This window comes from Hibiscus syriacus, unplaced genomic scaffold (assembly GCF_006381635.1).
Source record: "Hibiscus syriacus cultivar Baekdansim isolate YM2019G1 unplaced genomic scaffold, ASM638163v2 tig00110160_pilon, whole genome shotgun sequence".
In the NCBI taxonomy this organism is placed as follows: domain Eukaryota; kingdom Viridiplantae; phylum Streptophyta; class Magnoliopsida; order Malvales; family Malvaceae; genus Hibiscus; species Hibiscus syriacus.
In genome coordinates this window covers 1,160,383-1,179,456 of record NW_024062608.1, presented here as the reverse complement: position 1 = coordinate 1,179,456, position 19,074 = coordinate 1,160,383, and the positions used below count along the sequence as shown (strand labels likewise).

General features: G+C 32.1%; 1 protein-coding gene and 1 non-coding gene across 2 annotated transcripts; both read left to right on the top strand.

The window, feature by feature from the left end:
- The first annotated feature begins 1,849 nt into the window (after positions 1-1,849).
- Positions 1,850-1,939, top strand: LOC120216544. Its single transcript, XR_005525063.1, has one exon. It is a non-coding gene; the product is annotated as a small nucleolar RNA SNOR75 (small nucleolar RNA).
- A 783-nt stretch (positions 1,940-2,722) lies between these two features.
- Positions 2,723-5,787, top strand: LOC120216492. The gene is made up of 3 exons (XM_039213900.1): positions 2,723-2,732; positions 2,965-3,045; positions 5,451-5,787. Exons 1-3 carry the CDS (start codon positions 2,723-2,725, stop codon positions 5,705-5,707), a joined length of 348 nt encoding a protein of 115 aa, XP_039069831.1. The 3' UTR covers positions 5,708-5,787.
- Positions 5,788-19,074: the final 13,287 nt, after the last annotated feature.

Here is a 19,074-nt window from a genome sequence, read left to right as displayed (position 1 = left end):
GTAAAATAAACTACTAACATAAAGATATTTAGATTTCAGTGTGGACACGTGACTACCTGGACCAAATCTTACATCCGCCGCTGCGCTTAGTATTAACATAATCCAAAAATCATTGCGCTACTCCAGTTGAATGAGCACCGAATAATAATTAAAGGAGTTCAATATATACATTAAAATCCAAAGAGAGAGAGAGAGAAAACCCTTGAAATTCATAGATTATATACGTATCGACACTGATAACAAATACTAAGCATTAAATCTAAATAATTTATCGCAAATAAAATGAGATACTTAGAAATTTTAGGTTAGAACACCAATGATAAGGTATTTGAGTATTTATTTTTGAAAATTCAAAACAGATATTATCATTTATAATCACCCTATATTAATAATTATTAATATCAGATAGTTACGTAAAGCTACACGATTTAGTTAAAAGCCTATGAAATCCAATACCTATCGGCCAATCAAACAAAAGTATAGAAAATTTAAGGCATAATAGCAAAATTATTCTCAACATTTGCAGAAATTGTCACTTTACCTCTAATCCATCTTTTGGAGCATCTTAGCCCTTAACATTTCATCTTAGAGTAAAATGTTCATTGGTTAAATAAAAATTATTAGTTGACTAATTGTCAATGTTTCATGTGAGATGTGACAAGTACATATGTGATGTCACTTCAATAAAAAAATTTAAGAGTAAACTATAATTATAATTAATTATATATAAACTTATAAAAATATATTTACAAATAGTTTTAATTTTTTTACTGACGTGGCAACATATGTGGACCTGCTACATCAATAGGAAGTATTGATCGTTAGTCAACTAATGATTTTCATCCCTAGGGGACATTGGGGTAATTTTATTATTATGCCAAAATTTAACTAAGCCATGTACTTGATTACATTTTTTTCTCTTCTCTGTAGTTCTATTGCTTTCAAATTTTAGTTAAAAGGATCATTTGTTAAAGGATTAGAATTGTGTTTTAGTTATAGTTTAGAGACCAAATTAGACGTTAATAATTTTTATTAGCGTGCCACACTGTAATATACAATTAGAGATTACTGACAGTGATCATATTGCAATTGATCAATAACGCTAGTGATCATAATATAACTTTGGAAAATTTAATGATTAAAAATTAATTAAACTCTAGTGACTATGAGTGTAATTTACCCTTAAGAAGAAGAAAAACACAACTCATTTAAGGGCTCTTTAAGCTATGCCAATAAAAGTGGCACTATTTGCATAAGAACCAGCATGGAATTCTTTCCATTTTTTACTAAAATATAGATATAGGTAATATTTAAACAATATTTAATTAAATATCAAATTAAAGTCACCTAATTTCAAATTATTTCACTTTTCAATCCGTAAAATTAGCACGATAGATCAGGTATGTAGAAAATTTGCCCATAAAAGCATCTTCAAACTAGCCTATTTACCATTTTCAATCTCAACTGCCGAAGGTTTCCATCCAATCCTTGAACAGTACCAGGCTAGCAGAATACGAATAATTAGATCTCATAATTGGGCCCTCAAAGACTGTTTTGGGATAATTTTTTGGGGCTTGAGCCCATCAAAGTCACCTTAGATCTAAACCCGACTCACGATTCAAGTTAAACCCAAAGCCACAAGGGACTGAAGATTCAAACAAACTAACCCTAAATCATTTTGCCTATAAAATGAAAAATGTGATGTTTATCTCCAAACCGAGGCAAAACATTCTTCTACTGTTTTCTCCCCGAATTAAAAAAAATGCTAGGAAGCTGTGAAGCTAGATTTCTTTGTGTGCTTTCGTTCATGGTGAGGTATTTGTGGTTAAATCGATGCATACGAAGGATTTTTCAGTGATGGTTTCAGTATGATGACGAGTCCGATGCTTTTCCATTCTTTCAAAACGTTACGACAAATCGAGGCATTTGTCTGAGAGAAATCCTCCTAAAGTGAATGATCTCCATTTTTCCCAGATATATATGCCATTAACTAGATTTATTAGTTTGGGTTGATTTTTATTGGGTAAACTACGTATTTAGTACCTAAATTATTGTTTTTAATTTATTTTAGTATCTAAATTTTTATGTTTTCAAAATCATACACAATATTTAGTTTTTATTTGATTTTAGTACTCTCCGTTAAAAAAATTACGCGTTTAGTATCTAAACTATCAATTTTGGTCCGTTTTAGTATTTAAACTTTCAAAATTTAACATTAAAATAAAAAAAACTAAAGTTTTTACCGGTGAGATACTAAAATATAACAAAAACTAAACTTTAGTTATGATTTTTAAAAAATTAAAAGTTTAGGTAATAAAACAGACTAAAACTGATAGTTTAGGTACTAATTACATAGTTAACCCATTTTTGAGGTAAACTGCATTATTTCATTGTTTGGGCTGGGTTATTCCTGTGAAGAGATTGTATAGCGCTTATAGTTAGGCTTTGAGCCTTTTATTCATGGGGTTATCTTAGCAAGGCCATAAATATTTATTCATAGAATAATTCACATAAAGGTTTGGTCAAAATCTGGCATTAGTCCTTGGATACATAACAGTTGTATATTTGGTCATTATATTAAACTTGGTCTATTTTAATCCTATACATTTCAAAGTTGGAAATTTCAGTTCCGGATCAAACAATATAAGGACAATATAACTAAATTAAAAAAATTTAAAATAATAAATTAAAGAACAATAACTAAATCTATTGTTTTCAAACTATGACTAAAAGTTTGAAATGTTTAATTTAGACCATTCAACTATGATTGAGATATGTTTATGTTGGATTGTGGGTAAAATTTCTTCATATTCAATTATTTATCTAGAAATGTCTTCTTAAATGCTGTGAAAATGTAAAATAAGATATGTTTAAGATGAACTCGGGTTAAAAAATTAAGATAATTTAGATAAATCATTGGAGTCAAAATATTTCATGTCTTCATTTCATTTATTGTTGTTGCAGTCGACACTGCAGGGACCTCGCGTGAAACTCATTTAGACGATCATGCTGAGCTGGAACATTCCAGTGAGATGGAAGGAAGGGGTGAGCTGGATCATTTGGTTGAGGAAATCCCTGGATTACGTCGAGGAAGGAGAGAGAGAGAGAGAAGAGCCCCAAAGGCATTAAAAGATTTTGTCAGGTTCTGAATGATAGTGAATAAATAGGAAGCTGATTGTAAACAGAAGGGACTACGAAAAAAACTCTAAAAAAGTATTCCTTCTTAATCTAAGTTTCTCCTCCTCTCTACCTATTCTTTTGTATTTTCCTGCATTCTCTGTGTGGTATTGGGAACCACAACAATTATGCACACATGTGCATAAAACAAATGTTTTTGTCGATCCTCAATAACTTGAAATCACAATCCAATAATTTGATTTGCTTCAAAGGGCCTACCAAATGTGCATGACAACCGTACACTGTTTATTATTGAAAGAAAAAAAAGGTCAGAGAGCTTCATGCTCTTGCCAGTGGAGGAAGCTTCATGGGAATGCTCCAAGGTTTTTCTACCAAATGTGCGTTGTTGTTATTATTATTGGATTTATTTAAAATAAATAAATATTTTAATGATATATATATTTTTGTGTTATATGTTTAAAGTTTCTTTAAGAAAAATAAGTGCATAATATATTATTCTGTTTCTATTTTTAATTTTTTTGTTAGTTTTTATGAAAGATATTTCATTTAAAAAAATACCCAATTAATATGTGCCGTGAATCTTTTTTTTCATCTTCTTTCATATTTTATTTTTCTTACTCTTTCGTTTTTCTTTCATTTTTTAGATAAATGAACTTATCAAATAACCTAAGCAGTAAAAGATAATGTTATTCTTCTTAGAGGTTATGGGTTCGAGTAACTGTGTCTATAGGATATGTATATGTTGTCAATTAATTAAATTTTTTTTAAATAAATATTATCTTATAATCATTTCAAACTATTAAAAATATAAACAAACAAAAAAGTAAGAAAAAATTGATAGACATAACTCAAAAATACCGAGGCTAAACAGCTCATTAGAAAAATAAAATGAATAAATCAATTGTCATTTGATTTTGATATAATAAAATAAAATATTAAATCGTTTAAATATATTTTTATAATAAGTTTTTGTGAAATTTTGTTTAAATTATTATTTAATAAAAAAATATTGATTGTCCTAGCTTCGACAATAAGGAAAGCGCATAAAATAATAAAATGAAATAAAGGACATGACCGGCGTAAGAGGAGGCTTTGCCGCTTTGGGGTCGAACCCACGGCAACCGAGCAGCGGCAGACCCAGATCATGTTTTTTCTGTTGGCACTGCGTAGTTGCATATAAATTATTTGAATTTAAATTAACAAATCGGAATAAATTTTATAATTTGTTCAAAGTAAATATGAATAAACTCAATACAAATTGAATATAAGATTAAAGTGTCGTACCAAAACAAGGTTGATAGTTTGGTCGTATTCAAATTCTTCAATTGGCCTTTAGTTTAGAAGTAGCAGTTGGATGTATTCATGAATTGTAGTATCGTATCTATAAATTACAAGAACAAATCAAGATTCAAAGTATGACTGGATTTGATTAATAAAATACATTAATATTAGATAATTCATTTGAACTGACAATTAATGCTAACCCCAGTGGCATTGTTCCTTCATAACTTATTAACAATAAATCATTTAAGTTGAAAGTACATAATTTCAAAAAAGAAGAGAAAAAGAGAACATTCTAACAAAAGAAAAAAAGAACGACAGTGAAAGTGCAAAGTAAAAATAAATAAATAATCTTAGAAACGATTATGTCAAGGACACCGATCCTCAATACTTATACCTGTCACCACCACCACCTTACAGGCTAGCAACCGAGAAAGTTTATGTGTCGCATATTTAGTATACGATTAAGAAAATATATTATTAATTTTATTATTATTTTTTAATAAAATTGGTAAAAATTATTAAAAAAAATTATTATTTCTATTGATTTTATTATTATTGGATATTTTACCGATTTTGTTAACATATGTGATAAAACGCTATCGATTTTATTATTTTTTTCTACCGATTTTGTTATTATTGAACACTTTACCGAAAATATTAAAAAACATTAATGTTTTAAGTAAAAATAATAATTTTTTAAATAATTTTTTATCGATTTTATTAAAAAATAATAACAAAACTAATAACATATTTACCATGCGAACCAATGCGTTCCCATAAAAATGCTTATTACCATGTCACGACAAATTCCTACGTGGCAACATGGTCCAATTTCCTCGGCCCCTTGTTTCTCTCCTCTATATAAACTTCTCCTTCCCTATCCCATTCATGAACGAATTCAAAGCAAACTCAAAAAGAAAAAAAACAACTGAGTTTCAGTTCCAAAATAACAACAACATCGACATTACTAAAAGAATCTAGGAATCCGAAAATGGGTAGTTTTAGTTAGTGCGATTTAACACATGTAGCAACGGATAAACTGATACTTGAGGACGGAAGGTTACAAGAGTTCCCTTATCCAGTTAAGGTTTCTTATGTACTGCAAAGGAACCCAATGCGTTTCATCTGCAACTCAGATGAAATGGACTTTGATGACGTCGTATCAGCTATCGAGGAAGAGGAGGAGCTTCAACCCGGTCAACTTTACTTCGCTCTGCCCTTGGCTTGGCTTAAACATCCTTTACAAGCCCAAGAGATGGCCGCATTGGCTGTCAAAGCCAGCTAAAGTTCTAGGACTGAAAAATTGTTATTCCTTTCGCGTTCTCCGACGACTCTCCTCGCCGGAAAGTTGCCTCCCCCCTCAGCGGTGATGGTGATGAGAAGAGAGGGAGGAGAAAGTTCAGGGCTAAACTGAGTGATATTCCAGAATAGGGAGGGGGTCATTTTGGGAAATAACGGTGATATATTTGTAAATATATATGATATTGAGCTTATTTCTGTCAGATCACTGGTGGAAATACAGGTGGTTGACCTTCATTCTGATGCAAGTAACTTAATTTCACAATTCAGCCCCCTTTCTTTACACACTTCAGTTGCCCATGAGAGGGTCGCCTTACAGTTTTACCCTATTTGGGTTCGAGTGAATACAATAATTAGTGCGTCATATCTAAAGCCTAAACATATATTTTAAATAAGGGTAAACCAGATCAATTTCATTTAATTAAAACCCGGTTATTTTAATTTATTTTTTCCCTAACAATAGTTAAACTTTTGATAACTAAATATTTAAAAATTGATAAAACAAATAACCACATCTTAATTAAATAAAAATAAATAAAATCACATCTTAATTAAATAAAAATAAAAATAATTAAATATTATATTTTTTGAATTCAGTGATAAAAAAAAAAAATATAAACTTAAATGAAAGTAATTTATCCGTTGAACAAATGCATTATACATGATGAATTTTAGCACACGTATGATAATGTGAGAAGTATTTTTATTAAAGTTTATTTACTTTTTAGAGTTATAAAACTTTAATTAGTTTTTTTATTTTGAGAAAAAAAACCAAAAAATTTAATTACTAAATCATAGATGGATTCTAAAATATCTGTTAATTTTGAATATTTAAAAATTATTTTAATATATTAAAATAAAACAACAATTTTACTATTATTTATTATCTTAAAATATATTTTTTATTTTTCTTAATTGAATTAGTACTCACGAGAAAATTTCAATTATGAAGTTAAAATGACTAAAGATGTGCACTTAAAATTAAGAATTGTTCTTTTAAAATTAATATAATAATAAACTTAAAAAACATATTAAAAAAAGTTAAAAGAATAAAAAAAAACCTTGACCGACTTCGTACGTTACTGTCTGCGTAAAAATATTTATAAATGGAAAGGTTTTCTTGAATAAAAAATGAGTTTAAAAATTCAGTATTTTATAAATAAATTATAATTATTAATATTAAATTTTGATTGACGTGCTATTACGAAATATAAAATATAAAAATAAAAAAATGATTGCATCAGCAATATTCTATGTGGGGGAACCTGAGATTCACTCAGCTCGGGGCTGATGCATCATGTTGCTGCTTACCAAATGTCTCTGGGAATTGTTAAGATTTTTGTTTGAAAATTTCAGATTTGCTGGTGAGAATGACTTCTCCTTCTTCGTGGAAACTTCATTATTTGCCCACTTTGATTGGTTTTACATGAGGCAAGGAATCGCAACTCGCAACTAACAGCACGAGTCTGGATTTTCAGATCTGTGTTATTTGGATATTAAAAATATGAAGTATCCATAAATTTCAATTTTTCAGATAGCTACTTTTTCGTCTTCTTTTAACCTTAAAGCTGGTAGGGACTTTGGCACTTACCAAGATCGGCATAGAATGAAAAGACGTGTAATAATTGGAGATATACTCAAAATTAATAGTTTGCACTGCATGTATTTGATGGTAATGTGTATGTAATAATTGGAGCTAAGCACTAAAAGTCGTAGTTTGCATTGGATGTATTGACAATATTGTTATCACATACGCTACCATGAAAGTTCGAAGAGAATGTTCATTTCAGTTAATTTTACCCTAATGTACTTCAGCTTGTTTGAAGCTCATATATAGCTGGAGCTCCGAAAGTGGTTTGAAATTGAGCACATGTATTACCCACATTTGGATTTCAAGGTTAACCAAGTCAAGCTAACACTATCATTGAAGACAGACAGCTTGGAGGAATCCTATGGCAATTCATGGTGAAGAATTAATTTCAAGATTTTTTTAAGTAAACAAAACAAACCACCCATACGTACGTTGCCATCATTTCATATACAAGTTGGTGTGGTCCTGCACAATAGTAGTACTTATCCACTTCATGATCATAAATGCCTCTATTCATTTGGAAATTGGAGGTCGTTGGATTAAAACTGCAACTTTCTTATAATATAAGAACCGGTGATTGAATTTGACTTATTATTAGGGTTCAAAGGTAATCTTATCTTTTAATTTCTCTCATCAACATCATGTGCTTCTTCCGTGAATTGTGATGATTTTACTGTATCTTACACCATTTTTTTAATAATACCGTATCTTAAACCAATATCAAAACCAGCAGGCACTTTTGCTATTCACCATTATTTTTGTTATTATCTTTATGTACTTGTTGTAGTGAAAGACAAGCAAAGGAAGATACCAACCCTACCAAAAAAATATTAAAAGCAAAAGAGTTGAATATGTGATCACCTTTTTCACTTTTGGATTAGCAGAAATTATCTAACTTAATTTAAGCATTGGCCCCTGTGTTATTGCCATTCATGGCTTCAACTACCTTGAATTAGTGCTGATGAGTTTGGATCCAGTTGTTTCTCAAATTATTTCCTTTTTCTTTTATGTATAGCTTCATAAATAATTCCTGGTTTTGAGTTTTGTTCAAAGAATGATTATGGAATGAATTATCACAATCAATAGGCTTAACCTTTACACGTTTCAGTTATTCAATTCAATCGACAAATTAAACGTCTAATTGTCCATCCTTCTCTGCTAAGAAAACTATATGCGTATTATATGTATATCTTATCCTCTGTCCTTACTATAATTTTAACCAAATCGAGCTCTGGTACCTTTAAAGTTTTTTTTTTTTGAAAAATGGGTACTTTGTATTGAATATCTCAAAGTACATCACCCAAGGATCTCATTAAAAAAATCTCCCTAAACTTAAATAGAGGAAAAAGAGTGAACATTGGGGTGAAAAGAAGGACAAGAAAGATCACCACTAACAACACAACGAAACCCGAAAATACTCCGCTAGAATAGCACATAACAACTACCCATATGTCACTACAAACACCCCTGTAGGAAATACAGCAAGGAACTACACATATCCAAACATTGAAACAAACCCATGCTACATCCCAAAAACCAAAGACCGAAGAGCAATGGCTATGAAAGGAAACAAGGCAAAATTCCACAACTGATAGTTCACAAAGAGAAGAAAAGGCTGGAGCGAATCTCACTGCACCATTAAGCGTAACCCCAACTAGACTACTAGATCAATTCTGAATGGTGCCAACACCAAACGAGAAAGCACCCAACAAAGCGAGCACTATAGTACCCAACGAGAATTCAACTTACTCTCTGCACCAAAAAACAGTGCTGAAATCTTTAAAGGAAAGACCAGACTAGAAATGAACTTCAAGACCGAGCAGCAAACAGTGAGAATCCAGAATAGGATCACTAGCTGACATGATCCACCCTAAGATGAAGCTGAAATCGCTAAAACGCAGCACCAAAAATCACCAATAACAAACACTACGAACTAACTCTTTCGGATTTCGACTAAAGCCAGACACCGCTGGAAACAACAACGCCCACAAGAGATTCGACCATAACCCAATCAGAAGCAAAGCTTAAATGAAAAACTGATCAGCCGACAAGTAGCACCATTAAATATGAAATTATTACAACAAGACAACCAATACTGGTCGAAAGCAAAACCAGCAACAATGGGATGTAACGAAACAACATCTGAAACCAAAATCACCAAGCCATAAAACTGATCTACAGCGAACACAACAACAATGGGAAGGAACCTAACAACAGCAGAAACTAAGATCACCAAATCTGCTATCAACGTTAACGACACACCATGACAACATCAATATTCACCCCAACACACAAAACACATCATTCAAAACTCCCCAACGCCATTGGATTAATTCAACAAATAAGCATTCCCCTTCAAATGCTTCATAGAACCTGGAAAAACCACACATAATGCTCCACCACTTTGGAAACTGCATATCAAGACTAAAATAACAATTAAAATATGGCGTAAACCGATCTCCCCTGTGCACATAAACAAACACTGCTATGAAACACAAAAACAATGAATGGTTCCCCTTGGTCAAGCCATAAACCCAAACTTTGGCCTCCTAAAACCTCCTGCAATACTACAACTAACTCACCAAACAATTAGAAGACCACTCAAATCTACACCCTGAAAGTGCTGGAAAAACACGCAAACAAACAAAAATTTAAATCCCATAAAGAACAAAGCCCTCCCGAGGCACCTACAACATATGCCGAAAGTAAAAGCCAGAGCCATACAACCCCCATACCACCTTTCTGCCAATATTCCACTAACCACAAAATACCTCTGACTCAACGCCTTAAACTACACAACCCCATACCAGCTTTCAAGGGGCCAGTACCATCTGCACATGCCTTTATGAAACCAGAAACGACGCCATACGTCGGTGATTACAAGCCACGAACCACCATCAACCAAGGATCCGACAATGAAAGCACAAGCCTTACAACATTGCTGAACTTCCAACGGAAACAACTCCCAAAACACATAACCTGCCAGAAACTCAGACCAGGACTCAAAGGCCCCTCAAACGACACTGCAACCAAGGATACAACTCTTCACCAAGGAGCGGGCAGAGAACAGCCACTAAAATCAACACCAAAAAAATTCAACAAGGCAAATCACACACAAGAGCTAAAAGACGAAGGAGAGGAAATGACTATCAAACGAAACCACTCACTCTAAACAAGCTAAGAGGCGAAGAAAGGTAGCAACGACGACGAACACCGACCATGCTGCTTAAAAGCATACTTATTGAAATGAAAGAATAACTAAAGAAAGAAAAGGATCGGCGGCCAGTAGATACATGTAATTTTGGTGGTGTACATGTTATTTTATGTCACAAAATTAACAAGTATAAATAAGGGATCTTCTTGAACAGAAAGAGAGGTCCACACTCTTGCATCCCATAATGTGGATCTTGTCCAGAAGCATGATTTTTTTTATTGGATGCACTAAAAGCTTTTCTGATACAGTGGAAAAAAAAATCATAGTATCAGCTTTTTCAAGTGCATAAAATCAACTTTCCTTGGAATTTGATTCTTTTGGATGATTTCTAAACATCAAAATTATGTAGAATGCAAGATGGTGGAGTTGATAAATTTGATCTTATCCAAACAATCTAACCCTAGCTAGGTTAACTTGAAAAACACAAGAAACAGAAATGAAGAATTTAGTTTTTTTCCCCCACAACTCACAACATGTTGTGTAGGGATGACAAAGCCACCACTGCGATATGTTTAAGGAAAAGTAATCTAATATAATGCTAAGAAAATGTACTATAAAAAATGTTAATATTTTTTCAACATTTTTGATAGAGCACTACATAAAATGTTATTTTTTCTATTGAAAATATTAATATTGGGGCGCTACTTAAAATGTTATTTTTTTCTACCTGAAATGCTAATATTGGAAATATTCATTTTGGGTAGCGATATTAACATTTTCGGTAAAAAAACATTTTAAGTAACGCTCTACTGAAAATATTAAAAAATATTAACATTTTCGATAGCTTATTTCATTAAGTTTATATTATATTATCGTACAACATAACTATCCACACAATACAGATGTTCTTGTCCGAAACAAACTAACACGTCCCAACCTTGAATTTCGTGAAAAATAGGAACATGACATAGTATGGATGACCTTTAAACGAGGAACGAAACAGACCAAAGGGAAAGATGACATATAGAAGTGGGCATATATTGGATAAATCGAGTACAATAATTTGGAACACTTGTTGCTGGAAAAGAAGGCAATGTATATATTGCATGTTATACTATTGTTTTCTTGTTCCTCCAACCTCAAAAGAAATAGCGAGCTTTCATTTTTCATGCTTGCCTTATTGAGTTGGAAAAATCCACATCATTATACTCATTGATAAAAATAATATGTTATATGTAATATGCCACGCTCTAAAAATGGGGTGAAATTTAGAGTTTTTAAAATCTCTTGATCTTTTTACGAACACTGAAATCTCAAGGATTATTACATAATTTACCCAATATTTAGGGTAGTTTGAAAACTCTCACATTTTCTTATTTCTTTCTCGCTATGTGTTATCTCTCTCCCCCAAATTGTTTCTCCATTTTTTTCACATTTTACTTTGGCTTTTATTCTATTCGTCGCTAATTGTGAGGTGGTGTTCGACACCTCCGACACAATTGTGTTCGTTTCGTCGATCCCGTTTGTACAGTGTTCTTGGATTGTCATTCGCCATCATCGTTTGTAATCGGTGAAAGCTTCAAATATTTGGTTTCATTAAAAGCCCCATCTCCATCAATCTTTTCGGAAAGCCGATGTTTGTAAGTGACTCCTCACGCCTTAAATATATTTAGGAAAATTTCCATTATTTTTCGACCACCAGAGGAAGTCCCATGCGCTTCCGTGTGCGAGTGGACTTTGTTATTGCAATTCAGACACTGAACTGATCTAACCCTAAATTGGTCTTAAACTAGTCTAACTGAACCGCTAACCGAGTTAGACTGTTGACCGTTGATTTTGACTCGTTAACTTTTTCCGAATACCTTTATCTTTATGTTTTTCGACGTTCTGAGTCTGTTTTCGCAGTTTGTTTTGTAAAATTTTGACTTGAAAGTCTTGTTTTATGTCATTTACCACTTAAAGTCTTAATTATGTTAAGTAAAATGTGAGATTTTGGACTCACTTTTTGGTGATATTATCTGAAGGTGCTATTGTGTCTCCAGATCACTCTCCAGTAGACACTGATCACTCTCGTTCTACTTAGCTCGATTCTACCTACTCATCTCTAGATATACGTAAGTTATATTTATTGACTTTATAGTTTATTTTCGTTTAGATGTTGTGCATTTCGTATTCATAGAGTAGTCTTATTTTTAGGTCTTCATTCCGTATGACCTAGTTTGACCAATTGTGGGAAGCGTAAGGCTTAGCCGGTGTTGATTAGCTGCTATAGGTGTGTCTCCTTGACTTGTTTTATACATTTGATGTGTTATGCTATTATGCTATGTATTACTATTTGTAAGTAGGTTTATAATTTGTCCGTATTTATTTTTGACATGTCTAATTACTGAATAATGATGCATCACTTATAATCTGTATATTGATACATTTTTTATTCTGCATGAGATTATATCACGTCCTGATTCTGTATGAGATTATTTCCCTAACCTGATTCTGCATGGGATTATATCCCCATCCTCATTCTGTATGGGTTTATATCCCTATCATATTTCTGTTTGGGATCATCTTCGGAGGGTTATATCTTTATTCTGATTTCTATTTATGATTGGGATCCTCTTCGGAAGGAATGTCCTCATCATGTTATAGACGATGAAAGGTAAAGTTATATGATTTTTTTGTTATAACCTTTCGATAATGGTCAATTGATTTACTCATGTCTTAATTCAAATTACATCTTTGTAATATGTTTATTTATCTATGGTATTCCATCGATACGTGTTTTACTTTAGAGGACACACTGAGCTTTGCAACTCACTTTGTTTTTGTCTTTCCTTTTTCAGATTATCCAGTTATAGGACCAATTTGACTATTAGAGGTGTGGTCTCGATTGTATACTGTATGGGGTGTAATATTTATTTTTAACCAATTTTAATGTGACACAAGTTTATTTCAGATATCTTATTTGGTATTTTTTTATAAAAAATTTATAAAACATATTTCGTTTGTGAATCATTTATGTGATTAAGGTGGTCACCCTGATTCAGTTGTAACTCTTAAACTGGGTTTAGAGGTTTATATTTAGTGGTATTAGAGCACATGTTTAGATTCTCAGAATGTGTAGCCCATTATAATTTTGAAATTTTGTTTAATATAAATTTGTAAAAGGGTTTTCATGAAAAATACTTTTTTGAAAACAACCCAGGCCACTAGATTTTAAGTATTTTATGAAGTTATCTAGAATCCGATGCCATTCTGGATAGTTACTATTTTATGTAATCATAGTTTAATATTTGATATATAGCTATAAGTCTGGTGGGGATATATGATGTCGTTTAGACACCTTTATTGATTACTTCAATTGTGAGATTTTAACTCTAACGACTAATCGTTATTTGATTAGCGATCGTCATTTAGTTTTATGGAATTTCTTTGAAGTCTATTTAGGTGCAATAAAACAATAATTAATTCAATTCTTACTGATTTGATTTGATGTTGTCTTAGGTCAACTATAATGTTTAGGAAGTAATTTCTTGTTTTCAAAGAAAATTGGTTCATGTTTGGCTTTTAGTATTATATTCAGTTTTACCCTTAAAAAGAAAAAAATTCTAACCAATATCTTTGAATTTGTTATGAAATATTTTTTAAGTAGTAACTAGTAGGGATCATATATGCCCTATAGTTAAATGTTCTTCCAAGTTCATTTGTAATTGTGAGTTATGATAAAATTTTGGTTTTGTATGACAATATGAGTATGTAAATGAACTTCTGTAATAATGTTAGGTTCGACTTTGTTTGAATTCTCACTCAAACACATCGTGATTCACTCTAGAAAGAATGATTTTGGTCAACATTATATTTGCAATATCAGAACTTCTAAAGATTCATGTAAAGTTTTACATTCTTGAGTGAAATATTATTTTGGTATGAATTATTTGATTTCATTCAAACTCTCTGTAAATCAATTTTGATATCTGCATACGACTTCCTCATTCAGGTTAATGGTTCTGTTATAAAAAATCGAAAAGATGTAAAATTTGTATCACTCTAATTTAGACTATATGAAAAGGGAAATAATTAATTTTGAGTATTTTCTAGAAATCATATTGATTTTATAGTGGGAATGGAAGTGAATAATTGTAGACTTTTTCAGTGGATTACCTTTGACTATGTCCAAGTAAGATTCAATATGTATTTTATCAATCATCTTAAAAAGATTGTTTATTTTATTCTGGTTCAAACTAATTATATTCTTAATAACTAACTTGATTGTTTACTTATAAGATTATTTGTCTTATGAGGTTCTCTTATCCATAATTTTTGACTGAGATCTGAGATTTATGTTACGATTTTAATTGAATCTTCTTGAGGCTTTGTATACGCGATTAAAACTTTAGTGTAACTTATTATCTGTAGTTTGATGGTCTATTGGAGCGAGTTATTCAGATTCTAAAAGATAGGTTAAAAGGTAGTGTTCTAGGGTTCTGAGATAGATGGGTGGATTATTTAATGTTGGCTAAGTGTGCATATAATAATAATAATTACTACACCAATATTTGGATAACACTATATGAGGCCTCATATGGTCATAGATGTTGTATTCTACTATGTTAACTGATTTATATGAGATGAGGATTGTGGGGTTTGACCTTTTACAAAATTTGTTTGACAAAGATATTTTACCGATCGGAAGAGAAGTGATATTGAGTTTTGTGTGGGTGATCAATTCTTTCATAGGATAACTTCTTTGAAGAGCGTACTCAGACTTGACCAAAAAATGACGATTGAGTAAAAATATTATTGGACCTTACTAGAATCTGCATTCTATAGGACCATTTGTATATCAACTTGAGTTACCACATGAGCTTGAGCATATTCATGATGTATTTCATGTCTCTATGTTAAGGCATTACCACTCAAATCCATCACATATCATTTCTGTTGATGATGTTAAACTGAAACTTGTTTTGAGTTATAAGGAGGAGCCTATTCTGATTCTTGCCTATGGGATCAAGTTCTAAGAAATTGACGTATATTGATGGTTAAGGTTCTGTGGAGTAACCGTAGCCTTACGAAGGCCACCTGGGGACTCTATAGTTTATGGAGAAGATATTTCCCCATTTTTTCTTTTTTTTTTCTTTTTCATCAGGTAAAATTTCAAGGTTGAAATTTTCTTAACATATGAGAGTTGTCACAATCCAAAAATAAAGATGAAATTTATAGTTTTTAAAATTTCTTGAGTTTTTTACGAACATGTGAAAACTCAAGGATTATTACGTTATTCAGAACTTGAGTTGCCACCAGGGGACTCTATTATTCATCCAGTGTTCTTAGATTGTCGTTTGTAACTGGTGAAGGTTCGAATATTCTAGTTTCATTAAAAATATCATATTTATTGATATTTTCGGAAAATCAACTTTTTCAAGTGACTCATTGTGCCTTAAAATATTTTTAGGAAAGTTTTGATAATTTTTCAACCACCAAATGAGGCCTCATGTGCACCACACGCCTCAGTGCACGAGTGGGCTTTGTTCTGCCAGTTTAGACACTGAATTGACCTGACCCTGAATCGATCCTGAAACAGTCCTAAACCAGTCTAACTAAACCACTGACCGAACCGAGTTGTTGACTGTTGACTTTGTATGTTAACTTTGACTTTGACTTTAACCTGTTGACTTTTTTCGAAGACCTATGTCTTTATGTTTTTTGATGTCTTGAGTCTATTTTCGCAATCTGTTTTGTCAAATTCTGACCCAAAAGCCCTGTTTTACATCATTTATCACTTAAAGTCTTAATTGTGTTAAGTAAAATGTGAGATTTTGGACTCACTTTTTGGTGTTATTTTCTATTTAGTGACTTTATAGTTTATTTCAGTTTAGATGTGGCATTCATATTAATAGAGTAGTCTTAATTTTAGGTCCCTATTTTGTATGACATAGCACAACCGATCGTGGGAAGCATAAGGCTTAGTCGGTGTTGATTAGCTACTATAGGTGTGTCCCCTTGTTTGATACATTTGATGTGTTATGGTATTATGCCATATGCTACTATCTTAAAGCATGTTCATAATCTGATTGTATTTATCTATGACATGTCTAACTACTTAATAATGATGCATCACTTATAATTTGAATATTGATGCATTTTTTTATTCTGCATGGGATTATATCCCCGCCCTGATTTTGTATGGGATTATATCCTCGTCCTAGTTCTGTGTGGGATTATATCCCCGTCTTGATTTTGTATGAGATGATATCCCCGTCCTGACTCTGCATGTGATTATATCTCCATTTTGTTTCTTTTTGGGATCCTCTTCAGAGGGTTATATCCCTGTTTTGATTTCTATTTCTGATTGGGATCCTCTTCGGAGAGAACGTCCTCATACTATTATACGCGGCGAAAGGTAAAGTTGTATGAATTTTCTGTTATAACCTTTCGATAATGGTCAATTGATTTATTATTATCTAAAATCAAATTGCATCTTTATAATATATTTATTTATTTATGGTATGCCACCTATACTTGTTTTACTTTAGAGGACACACTGAGCTTTGTAGCTCACTCGGTTTTATCTTTCCTTTTTCATATTATCCAGTTATAGGCCCAATTTGGCTATCGGAGGTGTGATATCGATTATATAATGTATGCGGTTTAATATTTATTTTAACCTCTTTAAATGTGGCATGAGTTATTTCTTATAGCGTATTTGGTAAATGTTTTTAAATGATTTATTAAACATATTTCGTTCATGAATCATTTATGTGATTAACGTGGTATAGGGGTGTTTAAACAGTTAATTCGGTTAATCGACTGAACTAAATTAACCAAAGTTAATTAACCGATTTCCCCCTTTAACCGTTAACTAAACATTTTTTTTTAAAATTAACCGAACCGAACTAAGATCGGTTAATTGGTCGGTTAACCGAATCAACCAAAATTTATAAATAATATATATTAAATATTTAATATTTTTGGTTTATTTGGTTAATTCGATTAAAACTGAAGTTTAAACACACCTAAAGCTAAATAATATATATAATATATTAAATATTTAATAATTTCGTTTAATTTGGTTAATTAACTGATTTCGAACCGAATTAATCGAAACCGAAATTTAAAAAAACCATTAACCTATAACCGACCAAACCTAAAATTAACCGACCGAAATTTCGATTCGGTCAGTTAATTTGGTTTTAACCAAACAATGAACACTCTTAACGTGATTACTCTGATTTAGTTATAACTCCTATGTTGGTTCATGGGTTTACATTATAAACATATCAGATAGTGTGGGCATTGGATAATTTTGTTTACTATAATAATTCATGTCTAGTCTCAACAAGAATGTAAAACATTGTTCCTACAAGAATGATAATTGAGAAACAATGAGCTTAACACGGCATTTGTTGTAGTGTGAACCTCATATGAGTGGCGCACATAACTACAAAAAAGAAAAGCCAGTGAGTGCCTTTTCCGCCGATTATGACTTCATTTCTTAATGAAAATGTGCCTTTCCGTGACGTACAATTTTGACAAACAACAACAAAGATAAATTTTATACTTTCTAAACTCTTAATATTTCCATACTCTTTAGTTTGTGCATTTAAATTTAAAAATATATCTAAATGGGTGCCTGCGCCTGCAGAATTTCAAACTCAAAAACAGGTAAAGCTGTAGCAAGAGGATCAAGAAGAGCCCAAGGTCACCGAAAGCTGCCAAGGTGGTTCACATCGATGGTTGTCTACAAGATTTCAGATAACCAGCCCAAGCCAAGAACCCTATTTCCCAGAATCCGAATTGTTTCCTTTGCTGCTGGACTTTTCTCCTTCCATTACTTAATTGAAAGAAGAGCTTAGCAAATTGCAACTTAAATTCACTTCTTTCCGATGCTACTATAAATTGTGATGTTAGAATCTAGATACTTTTTTTCTTTTTCATTATCGACTTGTTTGTTTTTTATGGACTGAGGTTTTCAGGATGCTAATTTGATCGTTCCAATGCACATTTATTAACAAATTGAAAAACAAACGAATTCAAATGAAATGAGGAGCGAGTTAAATAACATTGTGCCGGACTTGTGTGCTCTTCCCATAAAAGCTACTAGCCCTGGTCTAGGCAAAGACGGTGTTGACCTTTACTCAACTAGTTCATGATGGTATTGGATATACATTGAAAGAGCGTTGTTTTGGAAAGTGGCAAGGGTGAGACCAAATTGACAAGGTAGCCAGGAAGGTCTATGTTAGTATTCTTTCTCGCCCCATGTTTTGGTTACTGCCCAATTTGTGTTCTAACGTGTTCGTTATTCTTTTATCATATGCTTTGATGGGCCGATTGAAGACCATGGTAGATTTAGCCATCGGGTCATGTAATAGCTGGGCTCAAACGCTACTTGCTTGAGCCCTCTGGTTCTGTCATGTGGCTACATACCAAGTTTTCAAGTAAATAAAAGATCTAAACGCAATCCAAATTTTCAAAAATATTTAAAAACATTTTAAAAAGCAATATCAAGCTCTATGGATACACTTACAGATGGAAGTCAACAAGGTCACATGCAAAGTTCAATGCTCCGACGATAACCAGACAATTTCATTACTCGGAAAGCTTAAATATT

Coding starts and splice junctions, on each gene's coding strand:
- LOC120216492 (XM_039213900.1), top strand. Junction 3,046..5,450: donor CAGTGAGATGGAAGGAAGGG/GTGAGCTGGATC, acceptor TAACACATGTAG/CAACGGATAAACTGATACTT.